General features: G+C 41.0%; 1 protein-coding gene across 1 annotated transcript in view; it reads right to left on the reverse strand.

The window, feature by feature from the left end:
* The window catches only part of usp25 (ubiquitin specific peptidase 25), a gene marked incomplete in the record, with an annotated part of 317087 nt that overhangs the window by 171138 nt on the left and 126271 nt on the right, over window positions 1-19678 (reverse strand). The window contains 1 exon segment of the mRNA XM_037688164.1: window positions 13352-13438. Within this exon segment, the coding sequence (XP_037544092.1) occupies window positions 13352-13438 (87 nt within the window).

Consider the following 19678-nt stretch of genomic DNA (forward strand, 5'->3'; position numbering starts at 1 on the left):
AGGAGGGGGTGATACCTCCATGTTGTACGTTAGCTTACAGCTACGTAAGTGATGTCAGCTGTTGACCGGCGGGCGTGTGTGTGTGTGTGGGTGTTAGGAATTGTGTGAGAAACAGCACACGTAGCACGTATGTATTGTGCGCGGCGAGATCTTGCCTTAAAATTTGAAATGTCCAGCTAATGGAATTGTAGAAAACACCTTGATGGAAAAATATCATGTTGAGGAGAAAGAAGCCAAGTAACAAGTTTTCTGGAAAGTACAATAGTTAAAATCAGTGATGGGGAAGTGGACAGAAATACAACATGAGAAGAGAGATGGATGTTATTCCAAGTAGATTGTGAAGGAGAATAAAAGTTATGAAGTGTAGAAATTGTGGCGGCAAAGGAACTTGTGCATTATTTAGTTTTAATAATTACATGCAGGTTGACAAAATTGACAAATGATTTTGTTTTGTTTTTTGTCTCTTGCTTGGCACAGTGTAGTTTGTGTTGTGAAGACTGCATGACGCCAGGTTATTTTGTATGAGTCTATCACTAAATCAGAAAACAGTAAAAAGCCCCTAAATTCACTGCTGGTGGTTATTAAAAATGTCACTGTTCATTGGTTAAAGTTAATATTTAAACATGCAGTTGAGTGTCACCATTGCTTATCACAACGGCATGTTGTAATGCTTTAAACTACAATCTGTGCCTCATGTACCCATTCATACAGAACTCTACTAGATCTCTACAAAGATAATTGAACAAATCATTCTAAAGAGACTAATCAGTGCTTTTAGATCATATTCATACACTGATGGGACACACATCAGAGGCTATGAGGGGTTTAGTGTCTTGCCCAGGGACACTTCGACATGTGACTGCTGGTGGATTCGAACCCCCATCTCTTGCATTGGAGGACAACTGCTCTAACCACTCAGCCACAGCCACCTCTAAAGTTACTGTGATATATTATGTCACATTAATTTCATCATCTTGGCCAAAGGAGTGCGTTTATAAACAGGATGATGCAGATATGGACTAGTTGAACGAGGTGTCTCTAAAAGATCCTGATGCATGCTCAATAATTTCAGCGATATTTTTAATCCGTCCAGAGGACCTGACTTTATTTTGTTGATGTCTCTAAAGTAATTATTGAATCAAGTGTTTATGAAAGTAAACAAATATTTAACAACCCGTTAAAATACACCAGAATGCAGGAAATGGCATCTACTTGCTTCAAAATTTTCTGGAAGAGGACACCAGACACCCCCACACCCAGTGTGTCCCCCCACATTACAAATGCTTCTGATGCTAATGAATGGACACAAAAGAGGCCCATGGCCAAGCAGTGGGAACAGGCCCTTAAAAGTCTTGTCCAGGCCAGACATTTAAGAAATGAGTTTTTACTGTTACAAAATGCTATACTGTGTTTATCTTGCTTCTGTTGTTGTTTGTTTATTTTTGGTCGACACCATCATTCCTATTTATGTCCTAATTAAATTAGGATATGTTAGTAAATAACTTTTACTTTTCTTCTTGGGATGTACCAGAATGCTTAATTTACACGTTTAAAAAAAAAAAATCACAAAATCTTTTTTTTTTTTTTTTTTTTTTGGGGGGGGGGGGGGGGTCTAGGTTTGTCACCTTTTTCATCTCTTCTGAGTTTGCAGGTATGACCTGAAATTCTGAGGAATATAGAAATAATAGTGATCTGTACCGTGACACGTGTAATATTTAAAAATATTTAAATATTCATAATCTTCCTTGCGTGATATTGAAGACTGAAATAGATTTAACAGCAGAACCCCGCTGCTCACTCCCTCCTGGAGAGCGTAGTGTCGGAAAGAGGGGGGCTGAGCGAATGCTCACCACCCCATGACCTTTTTTTGCATCGGCGACCACACCGCTCCCAGCCGTCGGTGCCCTCCTCTGGAGCTGCACGGCATAATCCAGGAGGCAGCTGACATGAAGGGACTTTTTCCGTCCCTCTCCTTCCCCTGCCCAGATAGGATGATCTAGCGGGAAGGTTTCTGGGCTCCATTCCGGCTCACTGTCCTGATCCCATCTGGCCTCGTTTCCCAGTAGTGACGTCCTACTGGGATGAGGCCGCAGCCGGTCCTGGTAGAATAAGGGCGCCAGTTCCCACATTCGCCCCCATCACCAGAGTGGAGGAGCTTCACCGAGCGGAAATTCCCTCGGTGCCCCCCTGGAGCCGAGCCTGGTGGAGGCTTTCGGAGCAAAGATGTCCAGGTTGGACCAGCGTCCTGCGCCTCTGGGTAAGCACGACCAGACGATGACGTCGCTCTCTAACTGAGCTCACCAGTTTGCGTTCCAGGCGGCCGCAGCGAACAATAAGTTACGCTGCTGGCGTACAACGTTCAAGAGGCTGGAGGAGACGTAGCACTCCCTCTGCAAGGCAGCTGACGTCATCATCAACCTGTGCGCCACTTCTGTTGTCTGCCAGTCTTGCATCGCAGCCGGAGGACGAGGTTTTCCAGAGGTCCACCTGGCCCGTCACTCCACCTCCCTCTCGAAGGAGCTGCAGAAAGTTTTTTTCATTGGAGGGCCCACATCAACGACGGGCGCACTGTTTGGGACCATTTTCAAGACATTCCACGGCTGCAGCAGTGTCTCCCCGCTCCGCTATGCCAGCCCCGCCCGTCAGACATCAGCCTTTTCTCATCCTGGCAACCGGAGGTTCAGCGTTTCCCTGAGATCGCCAACAGGCGGCACCCTAGGACAACAAACCGCAGAGCTCACGGGGGAGATGATTCAAAATGACGGTTTGCGGAGGATGTGTGTAAAGATGACAAGTTTTTGGAATAAAACATCATTTAATGATGAAAGTGTCTGTTTTTAGCCAGTCTGTCAGCTCGGATGACCTCACAGCGGCTCCTTCACACATCCTCCACACAAAACGAGCTGGTGGCCTTTAAAAAAGGTTTCTCAGAATCACCGTTGCTCCAAATAAGGACGAAACGCTCGCTTGACACAACAGTCAAAGCGAATATGATTTGCAGAACGAGTTCAGTGGAATAACTCATTTTCAGCCCGAGCTGCACACTTCTCATCGAAGAGGTGTCAAACGCACTCCTGCGACGCGAGCAGCCTTCACTCAAACGGCGCTGCGTTGATGAAGGCGCGCACACCACTCCCCAGTGCTCACCAGCTCGCATCAGCATAAATGTGAGACCGCAGAACGGGTCCAGTGAGAAACCTCGCTCTCAGCAGGAGCGGCACGCGTCTCACCGAAGCAAACGCATGCTTCCGCGGTGCTTGCAGCCTTCATTCAAACGACGCGGCGTTGATGAAGGCGCACGCACCACCTCTCAGCGCTCACCCGCTCGCATCAGCATAAATGTGAGACTGCAGAACGGGCCCAGTGAGAAACCTCGCTCTCGGCAAGAGTGGCATGTGCCTCACCGAAGCAAATGCGTGATTCCACGGCGCCTGCAGCCTTCATTCAAACGACGCAGCATTGATGGAAGGCGCGCACGGAAGCGGCACGCATCTCACCGCAGTGGTGTCAAACGCATGCTCCCGTGGCGCCAACAGTTTTCACACGCCTCTCCTCAACACACACCGGTCCACATAGACATGGGTGTGAACCCGCAGCCCAAGCGCGGCACAGAGGGGCACTCAGAGCCCTTTTGAGGAAGCCTCGCCTTGGATCACACGGAACACACTTCCGCGGCACATGACGACAATTGGGGTGGTAGACTGGCTGATGTCCGTAAAAACATGACGCACCACCTAAACGCGTGCCCATTCCACGAACGTTAATTCAAATTCAAATTCAAAAATACTTTATTAATCCCAGAGGGAAATTAAGTAAATTAAGTAAGCGGAGTTGCTGCGAGCTTGCTCGCCAGACAGATGGACGGCCAAGCTGATAGCAGGGGTTACACACTACAACTTGCAGCCCGACACCCTCCGTTCAGAGGAGTTTTAGAGACGGTCCGGTCATCACCAGACCAGGTCTCATCTCTAAATGCAGAAGTCCAGGGGTTCCCGAAGGAGAGGAAAACATAGTTTTTTTTACTCACGTTACTTCCTGGTTCCAAAACGGACCGGAGGAACGAGACCAATTTTGGACCTGTCAGTTTTCAACAAGGCAATCATGGGCAGACCGCTTCACATGTTGACAACGGGAAGCAGCGGCACAGGCTCAGGTGTTGACGTCACACCTGCTAATTCTGGGCTTCGCCATAAATTGGAAAAAAGCTTGATTCTCCCGGCCCAGATAATTGTTATCTGGGAGTGGGACTAAACTCGATCACCATGAGGGCTCGTTTATTCATTTATCACAGACAAGAATCGACACTCTAAGAGTCCAGCTCCGCCACGTAAGACCGGGCAGAGTAGTAACAGCTATTTTCTGTCATGAAGCTGTTAGGAACTATGTCGTCAGCTCACACAGTGGTCCCGCTGGGTTTACTACACGAGACGCCTCCAGAAATAGTTTGCTCATCTGCGTGTGGATCCGGTGAAGCAAAAGAGACGGACGATCACTGTTCCTTCCTCCATAAGAACAGATCTCTGACACTGGGAAACCCCCTGGTTCTGTCGGAGGGAGTCCCGTCAGCAGACCTACGTCACACGTGTCAGTCTTCACAAACGCGTCGTTGTCAGGTTGGGGGGTGACATGCCTACCTCGAGCTGTAGGGGCGCTGTGGCCTCTCTCCCAACAGCTCATATAAAGGTTCTGGAACATCGCACGGTTCTGAATGTGATTCAACACTTTGCTCCTGTGCTGCAGAATCAACACGTTTTGATTCACACAGACAACAAGGTTACTGCTGCTTATTTAACCGACAGGGGTGTGTGCGCTCAGCCCAAATGTTACACATTGCGAGAAAACTACTGTGTTGGGCACACCAAATCTGCTTTCCATTAGAGTAGTGTACATCCCCGGTGTTCGGAACAAGGAGCAGATGTGATGTCCAGGGGCGGTCCGCATCACGGGGAGTGGACCCTCCACCTCGATCTGATGGCCCAGACGTGGCAGAAATTTGGCAAGCAGCTGTGGACCTGTTTGCAACATGAGAAAATGCTTATTGTCAACTATGGTTTTCACTGAGCCCGCAAGACGAACCACCGCTGGGGGTGGACGTGTTTGCTCACAGCCCCTGGCCCAAAACGCTTCTTTACGCCTTCCCCCCACCTCCTCTGATATTACGGTTTCTGAACAGAGATCAGGAGGAGGGATTGACAGCTCTCCTGGTGGCTCCCGAGCGCGTGAACGCACCATGGTTCCCGGTTCTACGACGCCTGTTATCGGGGCGCCCATGGAAACTGCCGTGGAGGGAGGACGCTCTCCTCCAGGAGGGAGGAGCGATCAGGAATTACCCAGAAATAGGCCAGCACCTGTGGGTCTGGCCGCTGAGCAGATCCGCTTGGAGAGGATGGATCTCCCGCAAGATGTAGTGCGCACAATCCAGGATTCACGTGCTGCATCCACCACAGCGCTGTACACATCAAAGTGGACAATTTTTCAGCGCTGGTGTACAGAGAAAGGTGTAGAGGCCATCTCATGTCTGCTAGGCAGCATGCTGTCCTTTCTGCAGCAGCTGATGGACAGAAATTTGGCGTTCAGCACGATTAAAATGTACGCTGTAGCCATCTCTTCCTGTCACGAAGGGTTCGGAGACATAACAGCTTTTAATCATCCGCTGATGAAGCGTTTTTTAAAAGGTGTACAGAGACGCAGGCCTGTTTCACGCCCACTTGCTCCACAGTGGGATTTAACGCTGGTCCTGCGGGCCCTGATCAAGCTCCATTTGAGCCACAGAATCAGGTTCCAATTAAATTCTTGTCTCTTAAAACAGCCCTGCTGCTGGCTTTAACATCCGCTAAGAGGGTGAGTGATTTAGCTGCCCTTTCTGTAGCTCCGTCATGTCTTAGAATTCAGGCTGATGGCAGCTCAGCTGATCTAAGACTGAATCCAGCTTTTATGCCTAAAACATCACGAGCTCTTTTAAATCAAGAGTGATATTGTTGGAGGGGTTTTTCCCCTTCCCCCCACAAATCAGAAGAAGAAACATCTTTCCATCTGCTCTGTCCTGTGCGGGCGTTGACGTGTTACATAGCGCGCACAGCTGCAATGCGTCAAACTCAACATTTGTTTGTGCATTACAGAGACGCATCTGCAGGTCACCCGTTATCCACCCAGCGCCTGTCACACTGGCTGTGTGAGGCCATTTATGAAGCCTACAGAGCATCAGATTTAGAGCCTCCTGACAACCTCAGGGTGCACTCGACCAGAGGTATCGCATTTGACTGCTTTGCATAATGGTATAACAATGCAAGATATTTGCACTGCGGCTGAGTGGTCAACACCCTGCTCATTTAATCGCTTCTATCTACGTGATGTGACGGCTCGTTCCATGACACATTCTGTCCTTAATGTTTTAACAGAATGAATATTGTTGTTTCAGGAAACCCTGTTTAAACTCAAATCTGACTGCAAGCATTACAGTGTGAGATGTTGTCATCAGCCACAAGTTGTGACTGTTATTTTGGTTCTATTGTCATTAATCAGTTCATGACTATTGTTACCAATCAGTTCATTTGATTAATAATCAGCTAACTTGTTATTATTAATCTGTTCATATTCACACAGACATTTTTTGAGCAAGCTGCCGCTTCGTATGGTGTTCGAATGGACCCAGTGAGGCGAGGACCACATCTGCTTCGCCCTTAACCCACTAAGCGACAGCTCTTAAAGGGCGAAGCCTATACGAAACAGAACGTTGGTTACGTACTGTAACCCCAGATTCTATGAGTATAGGCGTAGCCCTTTAAGCGTCGGGGCTCATTGGCTCCTAAATGGCTGAAGAAAAAGCTATACGGGAGCTGATTACCCGCTCTTAACGTAATTTATACGTACCGGGTGGGGCCCACACAGCAGGTGGGCGTGGACTCAATTTTTCAGTGCAATGCTTCACATGACGGGATAAACCCACAAAGCGACAGCTCTTAAAGGGCTACGCCTATACTCATAGAATCTGGGGTTACAGTACGTAACCAACGATTCTCCACCAGGAAACAACGTGAGGGAGCTCATGTGTAGGATGCAACAAAAAGGAGACGGTGAGACGTCCTGATAACTTTTTTCAGCTACCAAAAGACCTGCTAGTTTGTTCCAGACATTCTGGTGAGTGTCTAAATTCAGTTTGTTGGTGTTGTGCCATAAATTTGTGCCATGATTTTGTCCGAGTGTATCATGTTTAGTTCATGTTCATAGAAGTAGGTCAACCTGGTTTAGGTCAGGTTTATATTTTGCATGTAACTTAGTCTGAGTTTAGACAGAGTGGACATCTGTGTTATTGTGCAATAAACTGTTTAAAGTTTCTAGTGTTATCAGTATTACTACAGTAAAAGTGGCGTGTGTTCTGATATGTCCTCTTCAAGACAAACCTTCAGATGAAGTGGATGAAACTCCAGGAGAGGAGCTCAGTGAGGCTGCAGATGATGGAAAGGAGGAACATGAACCAGCAGCAAAAAGGTACAAATACAATGTGTGAACAAAGAAGAGCAGAAATAAACCATCTGTTACAGGAGAACAGGAAGCTCAGGTCAAAGCTGAATAAAAAACAGTTGGACAAATAATTTTTGTATTATTAAATATTATACAGGACTTCATTGCTTTGCCATCTTGTTGTCATTGTTTAACACTGTTGGGCATTTTCTGCCAGCATAAAAAACCTCACAATTTCAATGGTTCCACTAACACTAATGCATCTGTTCAGCATCTTTGCCATCATTTTAAGGTGTCACATCAAACTGTCTAATACCTGTGTCTTTCTTTTCTTTCCAAGGGATGGATGTGCATGAGACAAGCTCATAACAGAAGCTGTGGCCTTCTCTCCAGATTATTACCTGGGGACGTTGCGTTAGCTCACAGAGGCTTTGATATTAAAGACAGTGTGGGAGTCAAGGTCAAGGTTCTTTATTGGCATTCACATCACATGTTGTACATGAGGTGGAACAAAACTGTGTACACAGGGTCCCAGTTACATCCAACAAAAGTATAAATGAATGATGTGCTGAGGTTCAAATCCCATCATTCACTAAATGGAGATGTGAACTTGATGCTAAGGATGTTGAACACACACGAGCACACCTTAGAATTCATGTGGAAAGAGTGCATGAGAAACAAATGCACAATGTTACACAGAAATATACCAGTTCACTATACTGGTGCTTACATGTAAATATACCAGTTAACTATACTGGTGCTTACATGTAAATATACCAGTTAAATATACCAGTTAACTATAGTGGTGCTTACATGTGAGGGTGAAGAGGAGACTCTTCTTCAGATTGTGTGTGTGCTGTAGTTTAGTGAACATTTGTTCTAGTGTGGTTGTAAATCTGATGCTAATGAAACCTGCACATGCTGCTCCTGATATATGTCAAATGTAGATTGGAGAAAAAAAAATATATTTGCTGCATTCATTGTTTGAAATATATTTACAGTTGAATAATAACATAAGTGATTGTTTTTTCTCATTTAATAAAAATTCATGTGGTAAACATTCATGAAACATTTGATTCATCACTTCAGGGAACATGTAAACATGATGAAATTGATCACATTTGTAATAAATATTTGATGTATTAACATGTTTCAGGTAAGGAATAAACATGTAGTGAAACAGATCCTATTTTGAAGTAAACATTTTATATAATTAAACATTTCTAGTAACAAACAAGACCAACAGTTTTCAAGTTTTGCGCGGGGGGCGGAGATGGCTCAAAGTAAGGGAAATGGAGGGCTATCTATGTAGCTTTTTAGGTAGGATGTCTGTATTGCGCATCACTTGCTTAGAGCTATGGCAGTGCTGTTACTTGCCGATGGGAGGGGGAGGGGCAGTGCGGTAGGCCGGGTGCTCAGGCGTTAGGGTTCTGGGGACGTTCTGTTGACAGGGCAGAGTGCCCTCCTTGGATAATGGTAGGGGAAACACTGCCAAACTCAAATAGAATGTTTAAATATTTAAACTTTTTTTAAGAACACTTTTTCTCTGTGGCACCAGCCAGGCTGAGCAGGTACCAAAACGTGACGTCAGAAGTAGGGGTGCACCGATTGCAGTTTTCTGGCCGATCGCCGTTTTGTAAAAAGTCTGACCTGCCGATTCCAATTTTGGTTGATACCGATTTTGTTTTATAAAAGACACTGCCAGGTGTTATAAGGTCACAATGCACCTTCAATTTTCCAATATTATTTTATTGAAAAACATACCCTTGAACAATATCCTAGAAACAATACAAATGTGTTTTAACTGCCCATGAGTTAGTGCTCTGAAATATAAATGAAACTCAGACAATTGTTGTTAAAACTAAAAAAAAATCTGTAAAATCGGTTCCTCAGGGTGTATTCACACCAGCCCTGTTTAGTCCGCTTTAATCGAACTCTAGCTCATTTTCCTAGAAAGTCCGGTTCATTTGGGGAGGTGTGAACACGCCATCGAACTCTGTCACGGAACAAAAAGGCCATCTCTGGCCCGGGCTAAAACTTAGGTCTCGGTCCGGTAGAAGAGAACTCCAGCGCAGTTCGAGTACAGTGTGAATGCAAACAGACAGGGCAATCAAGTATAGGCTGATTTCCAATTTCCCAAAATTAAGGATATCGGGGCCAATTTATCTGTGCACCCTTGTCAGAACACTGTCGGTCACTTATTGGTCATGGGGTGGAGCCACTGGCTGTTTGAAAATTTTCACAACATTCGATCCACCATTTGCAATTACCGGTGTTCAAACTCGAGGAGCGACTAGACCTATTTTTAAGATTTTAAAAACAACTAGAGAATTTGCATTTCCTGCGAAAATGCGTTTGTGAATGCCATTTAAGGCCCTCCCAGCAAAGCACCGCTCCGGCCATGCCGCGATCGCAGGAGCTTCAGCCCCTCCACCCAGTCACCATCGCGAACGTTCTCATGCCAATCCCGCACACGTTCACCACGAGGCGCATTTCCTAAATGTTTGACATCGCCTTCCATCCATTTCAGTACTAGTCCAGCTCCAGGTCTTACAAGTATACGTGAAATCCAACCTTCCAGACAGGAGTTATTGTGACTCCCTGTTTTGTTGCGAATGTTTGACGAGCACTTCGTATATGCTTTTCCACATGTCGTGTGGTAATCAACAGTTACAGTTTCAGTTTCATAACTTACACAGGTCAAAGCTGGAAGAGTCACCCAATAATTGACAGTTTATTCTCTGAGTGGGTGGGCCTTAATACCAATGTGTCTGTAGGTGCTCACTGATGAAGCACAAAAAATTCAGTTCAGATCGGATGATGTATCACTGAGATATAACTATCGGAATAACGTAGGGGGCGCACTCGAGTCAAATGTTAAACAAAACCGCAAATGTGTCTAGAATGTGTCTACAAATGCTCACACATCATGCACAAAAAATCTGGCGCATATCAGATGATTTGTCACTGAGATATAACTTTTGGAATATGTAGGGGGCGCACTTGAGTCAAAAGTTGAACAACAATTAAAATGTGTCTAGAAGTGCTCACTGATCAAGCACAAAAAATCTGGTGCAGATTGGATAATGTATGGCCGAGATATAAATGTAAGAATAATGTAGGGGGCACTATAGAGGCTATTTGTCCAAACAGGTCTCACTTGTAAATGAGTCTTTGAGGCTCAATGTGATTTATCTGATTAAATAAAGGTTGAATGAATATCATGGATTCCTGTTCAAGGGATGGATAATGATCGATCACACTGATTTTGGTGCACCTCGGCTCAAATCTGTGGAATTTAGAAGCAAACGTATTGCGACGGTGTTGCATTTTACTTCGCCACGCCACACCGCCCACATGCTCCACCCAAAACTGTCAGTGTTGGAAAGCGAGTTTCAGCAACATGTTCGGTCTAGATAATTCCCACAACTCCCATGGAAGGTTTCCAATCAAGAAGATGTCCAAAATTACCAAGCTTAACTTCCCATAGAAAATTTCTGGAAAGTTACTGGGAATTTTCAGCCACTTTGTAACCTTATGTGTTATGGTTCAATTATTTTTAACATCGCAAAAACCTGCCATTTTAAAAGGTGTGTGTAGATGTTTATATCCCATAACCAGTAAACCTAAAACACAGCCTCTGAATATTGGTGGAATATTGGTCTCTAATGGGGCTTTTGCACTGCTCGTACTAAGCCCCTGGCTCTACTCATCCCTCCACGAAAAAAATCGCTATTCCACAATACTTTTTAGCTGATTCGAGGCTGATTCGGAACCTTGTTTTGTTCCTGCTTCTCTGGTGGGACCATGCGAGCTGAGTCGGGACTGAAACGTGAATGCAGGACACTGATTGGTCAGGGGGAGGAGTCACTGGATCGCAGAAACTTTTCACCGATCCTCCATTTGCAATTTCTCGGAATGCGAAGCAGCGGCTGGATGTATTTTTAAGATTTTGTGTTTAATGTGTGTTTAATGTGTTTAATGTTTAAGTCCAGGCGTGTTTTGTGTTTGGTGACCGACGACATAATTCGAGTGAGCGGAGTCACAGCGGAGGATTATACGAACTGCCGACCCATTGAAACACGCAAGGCCATACGCCGAGTCCCGGCCTCGCGTGCTCACAAAGGCCGGATTTCAAGCCCTGGCAGGCGGGAGTACAGGGAATCTGGGACGGAGGGTGGACATGTTTTTTTTTTTACATTTTATGTATAAAAAACATTTTTTTTTATCAGTGAAGAATAAAAATATCATGAAATCCTGTTTTCACTTTGACTTTATTAAATAATCTGTTAATTAAAGTTAACTTAGCTGAAAAATCATAAAAAGACAAAACTATTGGATCTCTCAGGAATATTTCCATTAGACATGTTTAAAGAAGAGATACAGTCTTTGGTTCAACTTTATTCTAACCCACAGATGTACAAATCACTAAACAAGCATTACACTTTAAATCACTGTTTGATTGTTCCTCTCTCTTCAAATGAGGATTGCCAACGTTTTCTGTCTTATTTTATAGACAAAGTCAGTAAGGTGAGAAATAACACTGATCACTGATCATCACTTAAATCACTACAATAAAATCTGTATACAAGAAACAAAACCACATATAAAAAATGAGAGCAAATACATCAAATGATGAAGAAAATATGGAATTTTAAATATAAATGTTTTTGTAGGATCTGGTTCATCAGATTTAATTCAGTTTATATAGCGCCATGTCCCAACACAAGTCTTCTCAGGGCACTGAATAGAAATATTCATATTTTAAAATAATAATTTAACATTATTTATCTGAGGAGCAGACTGCTTTGAGTTTAACTCATCGCAGAACTCTCACTCTTAATGGTGAACTAAAGTTCATTAAAGTTCATTAGCAGGATTTTGGATTCTGGACACGCCTCCAGAACCGGTCCTGAAGCGCAATGCAAATCAGGCTGATCTGAGCAGAGCTGAACAGGGCTGAGCAGAGTTGGGGCTGAGTAGGAGCAGTGCAAAAGTGACATAATTCAAAGCTTTCTCTGTTAGATGTTACAAACGTGTATAAAGCCCTATTCGCACGGAATTAGTTTTACCTATGGACCACATGCCATTTGTAATAATCACAGAGATTTGCTGTACGCACGGCCGCTCGCACACAGCCGGTGACATCTGTCCATCTGAGCTTAATGTGACTTTTTTTTTTTTTACCTCTTTAAACGGGCCGGTCGTTAAATTCCGTATTTTTCTTTTTCACTTTGGCTTTTATGAGCTGCTACTTCCTTCATCGCAGATGACGGGAGGTGCGGAGACGGGCGCTTGCAACTGACCAATCCATCCATTATTTTTACCCGCTTCTTCCTTTTCGGATAGCTGGAGTCGCTGGTGCCCATGTCCAGCCATCACTGTACAAGAGGTGGGGGACACCCTGGACAGGTCGCAAATCCATTTCAACTGGTGGATCAGCTGTCACCGGCCGCTCACGCGCACGGCCGGTGACAGCTGTCCATCTGAGCTTAACGGGGTTTTTCTTTAACCTCTTAAACTGTCCGGTCGGACCTGCCTCCTCCTCAATAAGTAGATTAACACTATTTTATATTGTGCATTCTTTAGTTTTCTTTGTGCTGATTCGTAAAACCACATCAAAGCCTGAGACAGTCCGAGACTGTACATTAAATACATTATATGGACAGGCCCGGTTGTGACAATGCAGTGCGTTAACATCATATCCACAAGATGTCTGTAAATTTCAGCTAAATCTCAGACTTTGGTTATCCCGTGCAAATGTGCCACATAAAAAGCAGAAGTTAGGGAGATTACACTGGTCCTTAAGTAAAACTAATCCCGTGCGAATAGGGCTTAAGACAAGACACTCATGTAGTAAATTCAGCTTCAAATTTAGTTGTCTTCTTACCTTCTGGTTACGAGGCAGGTCAAGGACTCGGGAAGGCGGTGAGTAGTTCAGAACCAGTCTCTGGAACTCCAGTAAATGGAACAGAGACTTGAAATTAAAAAGACAGAAACAAATGACTAAAAATTAAATAATGAGAATCAAGGAAAAACGTAATCAAAGGAACACTACACAGTTTTGCGAATAAATAGATGCACTTGTGACATATTGAGATTTTTATGATTTGAAGTCCTAGACTAAGTGCAAAGAATTAGCTATGTTTACATGCGCAGAATTCTGTGACCGGATTGAAATGTGTTCTGTTTGAATAATTCTAATGTATTGTTTACATGGGCACAATCTGTTCATGATGAGCGTTTACCTGCAGCGGGCTTTGTTCTGAACAGCAGTACTGACATGCACAGAGTGGTAAACTCTCCTTAAAAAAACCACCGAAGAAGAAGTTCTACTTCCGGGTGAACGTAAACAAACCTGGGCACCCAAAATGGACCGCGACAGGTTTTAATGATGGTGGAGACGTTACTGCACTCCCTGACTGAGCTGCAGGTGATATAAATCATTCTGAGCTCTTTCAGAGTTTCTAGTAGAAAAGTTGTGTCGCTCACCGACCAGTTTTACTTCCCTGACATGCTAATATTATTAGCGTTAGCCAGGCGGAAATGGCAAAGTCTCACATGCGCAGTCAGGTCAGTTTTTCACCATCAGATAAAAACGAACAGATCAAGCGTTTACATGCGCACCGATCGGGTTACGGATCAGCGTAAACCACCCGTTTCGTTCTGATCACAAATTATATCGAATCGCGCCGAATACACAAAAAATATGGTATGGTATAAAGTTTATTCATTTTAAAAAAGTACAAAACAATTCCATAACAATATAAAAAGATACAAAAGATTTAAAATGAAAGGCAGCAGAAAGAAGAAAAAATCTTATTATATCTGCCCCTTTTTTCAAACAATTATTTCAATCATAATAATCTTCAAGTAACAGAACAAAATGAATAACTTTCTAATTTTTCTAATTCTAATACAAAACACACACTAAGCTACTTCATATATACTTTTTTGACAATTCAGCTTTGATCTTTTTCTTAAATGTTCACATTGACTTGACATTTTTCACATCACTCTCTAGAACATTCCACAATCCAACTCCTTGGATTGAGGTAGACCTTCCCTTCAGACTAGTTCTGAATTTTGCTTTGACAAATATCTCTATCCCCTTAAGATTATAACAACTTTGTCTTTTAACAACATTTCTTTGGATATTTAATGGTAATGTGTTATTTTGAGCCCTATACATAACTGATAAAATACTATAATCTACCAAATCATGGAACTTCAATAAGTTCAGTTGATAAAATAATGTGCTTGATGGGTGACTGTAATGCTTTCTGGTGATAATTCTTACAGCTCTTTTCTGTAAAATAAAAATAGGTTTTGTAAATGTTTTACATGCTTTCCCCCAAACATCAATGCAATAGATTAAATGTGGAACAATGATTGTGTTATACAACATGTACAGAGCTTTATCATTTAATAATTCCCTGACTTTGTATAGTACTGCAATAGATTTAGATATTTTTGTTCTTACAGAATTGATGTGATTTTTCCATGTTAGCTGTTCATCAATGATTACACCCAAAAATTTCATCTCATTAACTCTACAAATCTCAACACCCTCAATTTTAAATGGATCATCAACAGTTCTCTTTTTGTTACTAAATATCATGTATTTAGTTTTGTCTAAATTTAATGATAATTTATTAATTTTAAACCAAGTTTGTATTTTATCAAATTCTGTCTTCATCAATTCCAACATCCGTTTTACATCTTTACCCAAACAAAAAAATGTGGTGTCATCTGCAAAAAGGACACATTTGAGGAGTCCTGATACATTCACTAAGTCCTTCACATATAAAATAAATAACTTTGGTCCAAGTACAGAGCCTTGAGGAACTCCACAAGTGATATTGCACAGGTCAGATCTTACACCATTTATTTGTACAAACTGTTTCCTATCTTTTAAATAGCTAGATACCCAGTGTAATGCTGGTCCTCTTATACCATATTTATTTAATTTTTCAAGGAGAATAGTGTGGTCAATAGTATCGAATGCTTTTTTTAAATCAACAAAAATACTAACACAATACTGTTTTTGATCGACAGCAGTAGTTATTTGTTCTATTATTTCCATGAGAGCCATTGATGTAGAGTTTTTTGCTCTAACCCCATACTGACTGCTACTTAGAATGTTTTGTTTAGTAATAAATTTATCTAATCTGGTCACAAACAGTTTTTCTAGAATTTTTGAGAACTGTGGTAATAAGGATATTGGTCTATAATTATTGAACACACATTTATCACCATTTTTAAAGAGAGGAACTACCTTAGCTACTTTCATATTGTCTGGAAATATTCCTTTTGAAAAGGATAAATTACAAATATATGTAAACGGCTCGATAACATAACTCATTATGTCCTTTACAAACATCATATCCATGTCCACCCAGTCTTTTGATCTCTTATCTGTAAGATTTTTTACAACATTCATTATTTCTTCTTTGTCAGTTCCATTAAGAAAAATACTGTTGTCACAACTTATAACTGAATGGTTCACATTATTGTCTACTTTTGGTATTTTAGCAGCAAGGCTTGATCCAACGTTCACAAAATGATGATTAAATCCATTTACAATTTCATTTTCATCATGGATTTCATCGTCATCCTTCAAAAAATATTGTGAAATACCTGTTTTTGCTTTATAACTTTTCAGAACACTATTTATTACTCGCCATGTAGCTTTCATATCACCATTACTTTTATTTAATAAATCACTATAATATTCCTTCTTGTGTTTCCTTATAATCGCTACTAATTTATTTTTATACTTCTTATATTTCTCTTCAGCCTCTTGTGTTTTCAATTTCAAGAAACATGTATACAAATAATTCTTTTTTTTACAAGCATTTCTCAACCCTTTCAGTCAGAGTCAGAGTTTCTTTATTGTCATTCGCACCTCATGTGGTACATGTGGTGGAGCGAAATTATGTACACAGGGTCCCAGTTACATCCAACAATAAAATGTATAAGAAAAACAGTAATAACATCTAAGATATGAACTAAGAAAAACATCAACTAAATATACACTAAGCACTCATAACATAAAACATTGAACATCAGCACAAACATGAACATGAGTCTGTGAGCAGACTCGTTCATCCATGTCGTCATCCATGGTTGATCAACAACATTTCTCTTTGTACAATTATTTTGCACACAATTCTTTTCATACAAAGCTCCCAAAATATTCATAAACTCATCATATGATCTGTTCACATCATCAACATACACGTCTTTCCAGCTTTGTTTATGTAAATCATATTTTAATTTGTCCATTGCTTTTGTTGATGTGTTTATTGTTTTTCCTTAATTGTAATTTCTTTTGTAATGCTTTGATCATTTTTATAAATCATGAAAACTGGTAAATGATCACTCAAATCACTCGTTAAAATACCTCCCATCACATCCCCATTTGTTACATTTGTGAAAATATTATCGATTATTGTAGCACTACGAGTTGTAATTCTTGTTGGTTTTGATATTAACGGATAAAGATTTAAACTATACAATGAATTTGTAAATGTACTGATGTTATTTGAATCTGTTTTATTTCCCAGGTCAATATTAAAGTCTCCACACAAAAAAATGCTTTTATTAAAACTTTTGTCCAATAGTTGTACGATTTTATCAGTGAATATTTCTATATTTGATCCTGGAGATCGATATACACAACTTATCAATATGTTTTTATCATTCTTGTTTATTATTTCTATTGTTATTATTTCCATGATATTATCAACAACTATTGACATTTCATTAATTAACTTACATTTTATTTCATTTTTAACAAATAGAGCCACTCCACCACCTCTTTTGTTGCTTCTGTTCACATGATATAATTCATACCCTTCCATGTGAACATTAGTTGTGTTTTCATCGTTGAGCCACGTTTCTGACAGTGCTATTATTGTAAAGGTTCTGTTTAGCTGTTTTAAATAATCTGTTATTTTGGATATATTTGCATTTAAACTTCTACTATTACAGTGAATAATAGAGAGACCTCCATTTGTTATATTGATGTCATTAAACTGTTCTTCATTGTAATATTCACAGTCTTTTATTGCAGGGAAAAAATTTGTATCAATCACATCTTCAACATTGTATATTTTAAACTCTAAGTCGTCGTATGTTGCCATGTTTTAATGTATTTGTTCATTTTATATTTTGTTAATTTCTTGTTTGTGAAGTTATGTCAATGATTTATCATCTGTCCTCTCCTGAGCTCATTTTAGTCTTTCCAGATCCTTCAGGTCTTTTATTATTTTAGCCTGAGATCCTTCCTGTATTTTGATCCAGATGTTTCCATTTCTTGTCCAAGATGATGCTATTTTTTTCTGTTTTTTTTAACAACCTTGCTTCAACGATAATGATAACCCGATTCAAAAATAACCCGAACAGAGTGTTTACATGACACACTTTTATTCCGACCGGCCATTTGATCCGGTTACTTATGTCCATGTAAACATACCCATTAAGAAGCTAGATTTTTAACAGCTTTTCAGTGGGAAACTTTGTTTTTAATCATTTAGGTTTTTGACCGCATAGTAAAATAATTGTATTTACAGAGTCTAAAAAAGTTAAACCTGGTCCTTTGGACATTCAAAAAACAAAGCAAAACAACAACAAAAAATGGAGAAACATTTCGTCTTTCATCCGAAAGACTTCCTCAGTCTGAGGTGCTGTATTCAGCTCAGTCTTGTTAAGATATTTTTGGACTGGTCCTATGGTTTTGATCTGCTCAGACGGGATTATAATGAAATTATGACCCAGTTCTGACTGGGTTAAACTGGGCCAGCAGCTCTAAGAGAGTCTCCCTGGGATTTCAATATCAGTCAAGGAATAGAGTTTAATCTGCTTGCCACATCACGTAAAAAGGCTTTTGAAGCACCGTCTCGTATTTCCTAACACATCAGAGCCACATAAGATCCATTGAGATCACACTTAGCCACGCCCCCTCATACACTGACAGGTTGAGCTCCCCTTCTGCGAAGGAGGAGTCCAGGACCCTATAAATGAGTAATGACACTGGACATCGGGGCTCTTCCGGGTCTGTGAACGCGTCACAGACCGGAGAGTCCAGCGCTGTAAATTGTAACCTTTTTCTGCCTTTTTAAAAAAAAATTGATAAAACTTAATTGACGTTTCCTTGATTTATTGTTTAGTATGAGTTACCACTTCTGAGGGAGAATTGAGCTGGGGGGAAAAGACGTGGGCTGGAGGGGGTTTCCGGGTCCGGTGGCCCGCAGCCAGCTCCCATCTTTAACAGTTGGTGCCTGAAACCCGGTCTCCCGTCTTTAGAAGTGGTAGCTGCTCGTTTCTTATTGGTTTAATGGTGACACAGCGGCAGGTGACTGAGTCGGAGCAGACTGTTTCTAGCCGGCTTTTAACATGAGGTAAGCAGAAACCCTGTTAAATCAAATTTCTGTGTGTCCCTTAAGGACTTCAGGCTGCTCTGTTTTCGGTTCGGTGCACGCAGTTTAGTGAACTAAAAGGCAGTAGAACATTACAGTATAATTCGTGATTATGTGAGTGTATTTATCGGACATAACAATTTATATACGTGACGTTTTTTTTCGCATGGGCGCGCGAGAAGCGAGGCGGAAGCGTTAGCAACAACGCTAACCGGAAGTGATCAGTGAGAGTTATAAACACGCAAAACGTTAATTTTGCTCTAAAATTAAGCTTTGTCTAGTTGATTTAAATGCCCGTATATAAATTGTCGTTTGTTTATCAAAGAGATACAGAGGATACGATGTGGCTGACGGTTTAAAGCCCCACGTAAAAATTGTGACGTCATTTTTGCTGATGGTAGAATCTTTACGAGAAATGTGCTCAGTCTGAAAGAAGTTTTGAAAGCATTTTGGGTTTTCATGAGCTGTATGCCATAATCATCAGTATTAAAACAAAGACCTGAAATATTTCAGTTGGTGTGCAATGAATCTGAAATATATGAAAGTTTAATTTTTATTTATATATACATATATACATATAAATATATATATATACATATACATATATACATATACATATACATATATACATATACATATACATATACATATATACATATACATATACATATACATATATACATATACATATAAATACATATATACATATACATATATATACATATAAATATATATATATATACATATACATATATATACATATAAATATATATATATATACATATACATATATA

The sequence above is a fragment of the Nematolebias whitei genome, chromosome 14, assembly GCF_014905685.2.
Source record: "Nematolebias whitei isolate Nwh7 chromosome 14, NemWhi1, whole genome shotgun sequence".
Taxonomy (NCBI): Eukaryota; Metazoa; Chordata; class Actinopteri; order Cyprinodontiformes; family Rivulidae; genus Nematolebias; species Nematolebias whitei.